Source organism: Nerophis ophidion, linkage group LG06, assembly GCF_033978795.1.
Source record: "Nerophis ophidion isolate RoL-2023_Sa linkage group LG06, RoL_Noph_v1.0, whole genome shotgun sequence".
Classification (NCBI taxonomy): domain Eukaryota; kingdom Metazoa; phylum Chordata; class Actinopteri; order Syngnathiformes; family Syngnathidae; genus Nerophis; species Nerophis ophidion.
In genome coordinates, this window is record NC_084616.1 from 65,720,043 (window position 1) to 65,730,580 (window position 10,538).

Consider the following 10,538-nt stretch of genomic DNA (forward strand, 5'->3'; position numbering starts at 1 on the left):
TGTTATTCTGGCAAATCTAGAAAAATCTGTAGAATCAAATTTAAATCTTATTTCAAAGTCTTTTGATTTTCTTTTAACATTTTTGTTCTGGAAAATCTAGAAGAAATACTGATTTGTCTTTGTTAGGAATATAGCTTTGTCCAATTTGTTATATATTCCAACAAAGTGCAGTTTGGATTTTAACTTATTTAAAACGTGTCATCAAAAATATATATTTTTTGAGAGAAATTATTAAGATGATCAGTGTTTCCACAAAGATAAATATCATGAATTATTAATAATAACATAGTTAAAAGTAAATTGAGCAAATTAGCTATTTCTGGCAATTTATTTAAGTGTGTATCAAACTGGTAGCCCTTCGTATTAATCATTACCCAAGAAGTAGCTCTTGTTTTCAAAAAGGTTGCTGACCCCTGGCATAGAGAAAGTTTCCATCTCGGTCCACACTCCCTATCAGAAGATGGCGGTAAAGCACACCAGAAGGTTGCTTGCCAGCCGCCATTATACCACCAAAGAAGGAGACGATGACGTCATCAAACAGCGATTGCATGTGTTTTTACAAACGTGCAATCCTAACACCAGCATCGATCAAAACTTTCATCAGTTCGCCCTTTAATTTCATCTTTTCATGTTTTCCTCATTAGTAAATGCTTCGTGAAAATGTCTGTTTTTCATGACGAAGTGGAGATAGAGGACTTTGAATACGACGAAGACGAAGAAATGTTTTACTTTCCGTGTCCCTGCGGGGACAAATTCGCCATCAGCAAAGTAAGTCATGTTAAGCTTTATTTCCTCTTCTTTCTTTCTTAGTTTATTTCGAACATGAACACATTTACAATACAATACAGACAATTTAACATCATGTCCGAAAAGGAGTGGGAAGAAGCACTGCTTATTTAATCTCTACCCCTTTCCCACGTCAGAGCGCCCACAATTATATACATTCATTTACTGACCTTTTTATCGTAAAATAATAAAATAACATCCGTGAATAAGTAATACAACAGTTATGTAACATGTAATAATTAATTCATTCATTACCAACATACTGAGATGAAGAATATCTTATTTTCAATCAATCAATCAATCAATGTTTATTTATATAGTCCTAAATCACAAGTGTCTCAAAGGGCTGCACAAACCACAACGACATCCTCGGTAGGGCCCACATAAGGGCAAAGTAAAACTCCCCTCAGTGGGACGTCGACCATGATGACTATGAGAAACCTTGGAGAAGACCTAGTCTTGGAGAAGACCTGGTCCTCTCCAAGGTTTCTCAGGGGACCTAAAGCAATGGATGTCGAGCGGATCTAACATGATATTGTGAAAGTCCAATCCATAGTGGATCTAACGCATGGGTGTAAATTTGGCCCTCGAGACAATATTAAATTAACATTAGAGCTGGCCCGCCGGTATTATACAGCGGCGGTGCATTCACCGCTAATTCTAATACTTGCCAACCCTCACGATTTTCCCAGGAGACTCCCCAATTTCAGTGCCCCCCTCCCCCGAAAATCTACCGGGACAACCATTCTCCCGATTTCCACTCGTACAACAATATCGGCGGCGTGCCTTAAAGGTACTGCTTTTAGCGTCCTCTACAACCTGTTGTCATGTCCGCTTTTCCGCCATACAATCAGCGTGCCAGCCCAGTCACGTAATCTATGCGGATTCTACACACACACACAAGTAAATGCAAGGCATACTTGGTCAACAGTCATACAGGTCACACTGAGGGTGGCCTTATAAACAACTTTAACACTGTTACAAATATGCACCACACTGTGTACCCACACCAAACAAGAATGACAAACACATTTTGGGAGAACATCCGCATTGTAACACAACATCAACACAACAGAACACATACCCAGAACCCCTCGCAGCACTAACTCTTCCGGGACACTACAATATACACCCCCGCTACCAACAAACCTCAATTTTGCATGTCACTATACAGTTATATAAGCCTTGCTTGTTCAATATTCAATGCAAAACTTGTTTGGGTCCCTATTAAAAGGTGAAGTTGTTCAACTTTGGCCCGCGGCTTTGTTCAGTTTAGAATTTTGGCCCACTCTGTATTTGAGTTTGACACCCCTGATCTAACGTAACCGTGAGAATCAAGTCCAAAGTGGATCCAATATAGTAGCGAGAGTCCCATCCAAAGTGGAGCCAGCAGGGAACCATCCCAAGCGGAGGCGTATCAGCAGCGCAGAGATGTCCCCAACCGATGCATAGGCGAGCGGTTCATCCTGGGTCCCGACTCTGGACGAGCGGTCCATCCTGGGTCCCGATTTTGGACAGCCAGTACTTCATCCATGGCCACCGGACCGGACCCCCTCCACAAGGGAGAGGGGGGACATAGGAGAAAAAAGAAAAGAAACGGCAGATCAACTGGTCTAAAAAAGGGGGTTTATGTAAAGGCTAGAGTATACAAATAAGTTTTAAGATGAGACTTAAATGCTTTTACTGAGGTAGCATCTCGAATTGTTACCGGGAGGGCATTCCAGAGTACTGGAGCCCGAACAGAAAAGGCTCTATAGCTTTCAACCTTATTTTCAATAAGGTTGAAAGTGTTTTTCAGAATTCTTCTTCTTTGTACTTTGTAAGCACTATTAATTTGAACAGCCTCTTAAACCAAATCATATCAGTACAATGTTTAACTTCTTTACTTAATCCATTCCATAATTTAATTCCACATACTGATATGCTAAAGGTTTTAAGTGTTGTACGTGCATACAAAATGTTTTAAATTACATTTTCCTCTAAGGTTATATTATAAATTTAAAAAATGGTTTGACAAAAACAGACTATCATTGAATCTCAGTAAAACTAAAATAATGCTATTTGGTAACAGTAGAAGAGAAAGTCAAACACAAATAAAAATACACAGAACAGAAATTGAAAGAGTAAATGAAACCCATTGTTTAGGTACTATGATTGATGATAAACTGAACTGAAAATCTCATGTAAAAAATATACAACATAAAGTTGCAAGAAACAGGTCAATAATGAATAAAGCTAAATATGTTCTAGACCAAAAATCACTTCATATTCTCTACTACTCACTAGTGTTACCATATCTGAGTTACTGTGTAGAAATACGGGGAAATAATTACAAAAGTACACTTCATTTACTAACAGTGTTACAAAAAAGATCTGAATAATACATAATGTTGGATATAGAGAACATAAAAAACCCTTTATTTATTGAATCAAAGATACTGAAATTCCATGACATAGTGAATTTGCAAACAGTTAAAATTATACACAAAGCAAACTATTACCTGCTTCCCAAGAATATATAACAATTCTTCTCAACAAAAGAGGAGAAATATAATCTTAGAGAAAAATGTAACTTAAAACATTTGTACGCACGTACAACACTTAAGACCTTCAGTATATCTGTATGTGGAGTTAAATTATAGAATGGATTAAGCAAAGCAATCAAACAATATACTAATATGATCCACTTCAAGAAACTCTTCAAACTTAAAGTGTTTACAAAGTACAAAAAAGAAGAATTATGATAAACATTCTGAATTTATTCACCCATTCATTCTTTCATTCTCAAAATAATCTTACTTATCTCATTGTATGGAATAAAACTTCAACAAATATTTATTTATTTATTTTTATTTAATTACTTATGGAGTATATTGGGAAGACATTGAGAACAGGAAGTGAACACAAGTTTTAGCAACTGTTATGTAAAAGAAAAAGGGGTAGGATTAAATAAGCTATGCTTCTTCCTACTCCATTTCGAACATGTTGAAAAGAGAAACTGGAAATTGTGATGTATCATGTTGTATGCTTGCATGCTCGAAATAAACTCATACTCATATTTCTCCTCTTTAGTTGAGAAGAATTGTTGTACTTTCTTTGGTAGCAGGTTATAATTTGCTTTGTACATCATTTTAGCTGTTTGCAATTTTATCAAATCATTGAGCTTTAATATTTTTGACTCAATAAATAAAGGGTTTGTATGTTCTCAATATCCAACATTATGTATTGTTCTAATTCAGGGGTGTCAAACTCAAATACAGAGTGGGACAAAATTTAAAACTGAACAAAGCCGCGGGCCAAGGTTGAACAAATGAACCTTTTAATAGGGACCCAAACAAGTTTTGCATTGAATATTAAACAAGCAATGCTTATGTAGCTTTATAGTCACATACAAAATCGAGTTTCAAATTATAATAATGAGTAAAAAATATCAATGGCATATCAAATTAAATGTAAATAAAAATTGGGGGAGCGGGGTTTGGTGGGAGCGGGGGTGTATATTGTAGCGTCCCGGAAGAGTTAGTGCTGCAAGGGGTTCTGGGTATTTCTTCTGTTGAGTTTATGTTGTGCTACGGTGCAGATGTTCTCCCAAAATGTGTTTGTCATTATTGTTTGGTGTGGCTTCACAGTGTGGCGCATATTTGTAAAAGTGTTAAAGTTGTTTTTACGGCCACCCTCAGTGTGACCCTTATGGCTGTCGATCAAGTATGCTTTGCATTCACTTGTGTGTGTTAAAGCAGCATATATTATGTGACTGGACTGGCACGTTGTTTGTATGGCGGGAAAGCGGACGTGACAACAGGCTGTAGAGGACGCTAAAGGCAGTGCCTTCAAGGCACGCCCCCAATATTGTTGTCCGCATGGAAATCAGGAGAACTGCATAAGAATGGTTGCCCCGGGAGATTTTCGGAGGGGGGCACTGAACTTTGGGAGTCTTCCGGGAAAATCGTGAGGGTTGGCAAGTATTAGTATCAGCGGTGAATGTTACAGAGGCATCGCCACTGTATAATACCGGCGAGCCAGCTCTAATCTTAATTTGATATTACCTCAAGGGCCAGATTTGGCCCGCGGGCCAGAGTTTGACACCCATGTTCTAATTGATCTTCTTTGTAACACAGTTAACGAATGTAGCGCACATTTGTAGTTGTTTCCCCATATGCATCTCTTATTGTTTTTAATAACAGTGTTATTCTGAAGTTAACCAATAATAAATACGGTAAAATACTTTTGACCATTAATGCGATTTCTTAAACAGGTGTGATAGAAACGGATGGATGGAAATGCATGAGAATGTTTTATATTATGAACGATATTTTTGACACTGTGATTACCAGCGGAATTATTAATAAATTATCGTGTTAAGCAACGTCAGCTAAGATTGATCTGAGAGCCAGATGCAGTCATCAAAAGAGCCACATCTGGCTCGAGAGCCAAAGGTTCCCTACCCCTGGTCTATACATTCGTTGGAGACGTGTGTGTGTAGTGGGCATAGCTGTGCGTTAACGTGTGCTGATGGTATTTAAAAGGGACCTATAATAATTATAATCTACAATAATTACACGTTCTTGTGGTCCAGGCAGTACTGTATATTCTTGACAGCAATGTATACACACTTCGGGCATGAACACCTTGAGACCTCCGAATTCGGGAGATGGTCGGCGTGGGGAGGTGTATATATATATATTTTCAAGTATTTCTTATACATACATACATATATATATACATATATATATATATATACATATACATATACATATATATATATATATATATACATATACATATATATATATATATATATATATATATATATATATATATATATATACATATATATATGATCCGTTCATGAATGAGTATATCCGTTCGGCCACCGTGTTCAATGTAGAAGTCTGATCTATAAAATTTGCAGGCAGCATATCCCTTCCCCTTTGAGCTGTCCTCGACTAACTGAAATAATTTTTTCCAATCATTTTGGAACTTTCAAGCGTACTTCTTCTTACTCGTCATCGCCATGCCTCTTTTTCGTTCTTCTGTTTCGTCTCTGTTATATTTTTGGACATTACTACTTGCCGAAGTTTTGAAGCAATGCATGATGGGAATCCGGATGTTGTGAGTCAGTGTATTAACGTGCCGGCAGGAATAAACACATGCTGAGAAATAGCTTGGTGCCTGCCTAATTTATGGGTTATAGATAAACCTATGGATAAAGGAGACATATATAATAGTCTCCTTTTCAGGTGAGAGAGGACGCTAAAGGAAGTGCCTTTAACGCACGCCCCCAATATTGTTGACCAGGTGGAAATCAGGAGAATGGTTGCTCCGGGAGATTTTCGAGAGGGGCACTGAAATTCGGTAGTCTCCCGGAAAAATCTGGAGGGTTGGCAAGTATGCCTCAGAAAACAGTGTTGGTTGAGTAGGACAACAACCCTACACACACACAACTAAAATCTGAAAAGAGTGTCTTCAGCACAGTACTGGATGTCTTTAGATACACCAGCCAGAACCCAGACTTAAATTCTGTCAAAAATGTACACCACACTTCCATCCCGGAACATGTGAAAGTCTTCAAACAAATTTGCACCTAAGTTATCCATTCATTCATTTTTTTACCGCTAGTCCCTTTCTGGGTCGCGAGGGGTGCTGGAGCCTATCAGCTGCATTCAGGCGGAAGGCGACGTACACCACGGACAAGTCGCCACCTTATCGCAGGGCCAACATTATGTATCATATTTTTCCATCCATCTATCCATCTTCTTCCGCTTATCCGAGGTTGGGTCATGAGGGCAGCATCCTAAGCAGGGAAGCCCAGACTTCCCTCTCCCAAGCCACTTCGTCTAGCTCTTCCCGGGGGATCCTGAGGCGTTCCCGGGGCACCCGGGAGACATAGTCTTCCCAACGTGTCCTGGGTCTTCCCCATGTCCTCCTACCGGTCGGACGTGCCCTAAACACCTCCCAAGGGAAGCGTTCGGGTGCCATCCTGAGCAGATCCCCGAACCACCTCATCTGGCTCCTCTCGATGTGGAGGAGCAGCAGCAGCTTTACTTTGAGCTCCTCTCGGATGGTAGAGCTTCTCCCCCTATCTCTAAGATAGAGCCCTGCCACCCGGCGAAGTAAAGATCATTTCGGCCAATTATACCTGTGATTGTGTCCTTTCGGTCATGACCCAAAGCTCATGACCATAGGTGAGGATGTGAAAGTAAATTGATTGGTAAATTGAGAGCTTTGCCTTCCGGCTCAGCTCCTTCTTCAACCAAAACGGATCGATACGGCGTCTGCATTAGCTGAGGATGCCACACCGATCCGCCTGTTGATTCTCGATCCTCTCTTCCCTCACTCGTGAACAAGACTCCTAGGTACTTGAAATCCTCCACTTGGGGCAAGGTCTCCTCCCCAACCCGGAGATGGCACTCTGCCCTTTTCCAGGCGAGAACCATGGACTCGGACTTGGAGGTGCTGATTATTATATTATATTTTTCATACGTTTCAAAACAACGTTTTTCATGCTTACATTATTGGGTATTGTGTGTAGAATTTTGAATAGAAATCAAATGTACCGTTATTCCATTTTGGAAGAAATCCATAATGTAACAAAATGTGTAAAGAGTGAAGCACCGTTAATACTTTGAGGGTGCACTGTTAGTGTCTCAAAAATTTTTTGGGAGTAATATGTGAACATTTGTAATGTTCTTAATGTTGTACGCAAATATGTTTAATGTTATTACTCTTCATGCGCATGTTAATGTTGTAATCTATGTGTTTTGACAGGAGGATTTAGAAAATGGTGAAGATGTGGCAACGTGTCCCAGCTGCTCGCTTATTGTCAGGGTTATCTACGACAAGGTAAATAATCATCAACTTAAAATTAGGTATGCCAGAGTAATAAGTATAGTACTGGACTGAATAGTCTCCCCCCAACAGTTAACAATATGCCCTTGTGACAACAGTTTTGCACTGTGGGGTATGACTGTCCAGGGTAGTGATAAACTGCAATGTAATGTTCAATCTCTACTGTTCCTCTATACTCACACCTTCATTTTATCCCCCTTCCTAACATTGTAACTGGACCTTGTGTTGGATAATATGTAATAGATATGCATAAGTGACAATTTTATTTAAAATAGACTTCCATCCATCCATCCATTTTCTACGCTTATTCCCTTTGGGGTCGCTGGAGCCTATCTCAGCTACAATCGGGCGTAAGGTGGGGTTCACCCTGGACAAGTCGCTACCTCATCGCAGGGCTAAAAAGACTTTATAAACGTTATTTAGATTTACCGGTCATAACTTTAGGAACACTTGCACACATCAATACAAGAGCCGCGTCATATCACATGACTGTTATTGTGGGTGTGCCACAATTTGATGAAAAAAATACTGTATCATACCTTATCTTGTGTTTCCTCAAACCAAGTTGAAATAACGCCGATTTATCATTTTTTTTCGTCAAATTGAGCGGGGGCTGTTGTTTTTGCGCAACGTCAAATTCAAACTGCACTTTCATATTTGATTATTAAAGGCCTACCGAAACCCACTACTACCGACCACACAGTCTGATAGTTTATATATCAATGATGAAATATTAACATTGCAACACATGCCAATACGGCTGGTTTAGTTGATTAAATCGCAATTTTAAATTTCCCGAGGTATCCTGTTGAAAACGTTGCGGAATGATGATGCGTGGGCGTGACGTCACAGACTGTCAGGAAATATTAGCTCAGCACCAGTTTCGGCTAAAAGTCGTCTCTTTTCATCGGATAATTACACAGTAATTTGGACGTCTGTGTTGCTGAATCTTTTGCAATTTGTTCAATTAATAATGGAGACTATAAAGAACAATGCTGTTGGTGGAAAGCGGTGTATTGCAGCTGTCTTTAGCGCCGAGACACAGCCGGTGTTTCTTTGTTTGTTGTGAAGCTTTAACACAGAGCGGTCAAGCGAACATGTTTCTCTACGTCAACCAGCATGTTTTTGGATGGGAAAATTGTGATATGTATCTTACCGGAGACATCAGTGGATTATTCGTCCTCCTGCAGTACCTGTCAAAAAAGGCAGCTGTGAGCTTGGCTCCTCGGCTTCTCTCTGAGACACTGGCGTGTTCACCGCAGCCATCCGACCTCTAGGTATGTCTTTACAATCTCACTAAAACATTAATAAAACAATAAGCAGATAAGGTATCTTCCAGAATTATCCTAGTAAATGTGTCTAATTACATCTGAAATGCTCACACTGCCGCTGCCCGGAGCCGTCGCTTTTAATTTTATTTTATGATTATTATTTTTTTTCTAGTCCTTCACTATCAATATCATCATCCACAAATCTTTCATCCTCGCTCAAATTAATGGGGAAATTGTCGTTTTTTCGGTCCGAATAGTTCTTGGTGCTGGAGGCTCCCATTATAAACAATGTGAGGACGTGAGGAGCCCTCACCCTTGTGACGTTATCGTCTGCGGCTTCCGGTAAAGGCGAGGCTTTTTTATCAGCACCAGAAGTTGCGAACTTTATCGTCGATGTTTTCTACTAAATCCTTTCAGCAAAAATATGGCAATATCGTGAAATGATCAAGTATGACACATATAATGGACCTGCTATCCCCGTTTAAATAAGAAAATCTCATTTCAGTATGCCTTTAAGTATACAATATTGATTTGAAACGATTTTGCAATTTGTGTCACCACTTGCCATTAACTTGTAACGGTGGGACACACACGATATGAGTAGTCAAGAAATAAGAGACAATTAATCCTTTGAAAGTCTTTTGTTTCGTAAATATGAACTTGAAAGAAAAAAAAAAGTGTTAATTCTATTCACTACACCAGTAATACTTTGTTTTCTGCAAATTGCAGTTTTGCTGATAAGCAAAATAAAGATTGGACTGCTTTGAAAGTGAAATCATGTTGTCTTTACGCATAAAAATAAATACTATTATTATAAATTGACAACAGCAGCACTGATGATGATGTTTTCTTTCAGGACTCATTCATGGTGGGAGAAGTGTTGGAGGCCCCCTCAGAAAGCAAAGTGGAGGTGCTTCAAACCTGATTCACACTTGACTAAACAAGGACAAATGTGTACTTGATGACTGCTGATGTATGCATCTGCCTTATTTTTGGACTTTTTTATGCACTTTATTGTCCACTCAGCAGGTAATAATGATGCCCCAACTGGCATTACATTACACATTTTTATATTGCTGACAAACTTGCTTTATGCTCTGTAACTGATGGAAAAATACACAAATTCAGCATTTTTTTGCACGGGAAACTGTTAACAACCCCACACATTACATTTATAACACAGATCAGTGGACAAATACTCATATTTATTTAATGTTGTTATTTGTACTCTTCCTGATGTTGATTCATCACATGATCAGGTAATAGATATGCATAAGTGCAGTCCCAAAGCAGCTTATAAGAAAGCGTGCTGAGGTTGTTTTTTAAGTAATGGAATTAGAAATGTGTAAATATGTCAATGTTCACGTTATTTTATTCATTTGTAGTCATAGCATTGTGTAAGCAAGTAAGCATGTCTCAAGTACTTTCTTCATGCTAATAATACAATTATTTTAAATAAATAAATGACTCCTATTAAATCGTGATGCCTCTATAGAATTGTATTTATTTGGTTGTATTATTACTTACACCAGGAGGATATGGGATTGCTTTATAGTTGTTTTCAGTGAGTTAGTGAGTAACAATTAAAAAAGGTATGGGCAAATTTTCATGAACATTTTTTTGGGCGGATAA

General features: G+C 38.8%; 1 protein-coding gene across 1 annotated transcript; it reads left to right on the top strand.

The window, feature by feature from the left end:
* The first annotated feature begins 491 nt into the window (after positions 1 to 491).
* dph3 (diphthamide biosynthesis 3) lies at positions 492 to 10,386 on the top strand. Its single transcript, XM_061904630.1, has 3 exons — positions 492 to 768; positions 7,555 to 7,629; positions 9,763 to 10,386. Exons 1-3 carry the CDS (start codon positions 661 to 663, stop codon positions 9,829 to 9,831), a joined length of 252 nt encoding a protein of 83 aa, XP_061760614.1. The 5' UTR covers positions 492 to 660; the 3' UTR covers positions 9,832 to 10,386.
* The last annotated feature ends 152 nt before the right edge of the window (positions 10,387 to 10,538 follow it).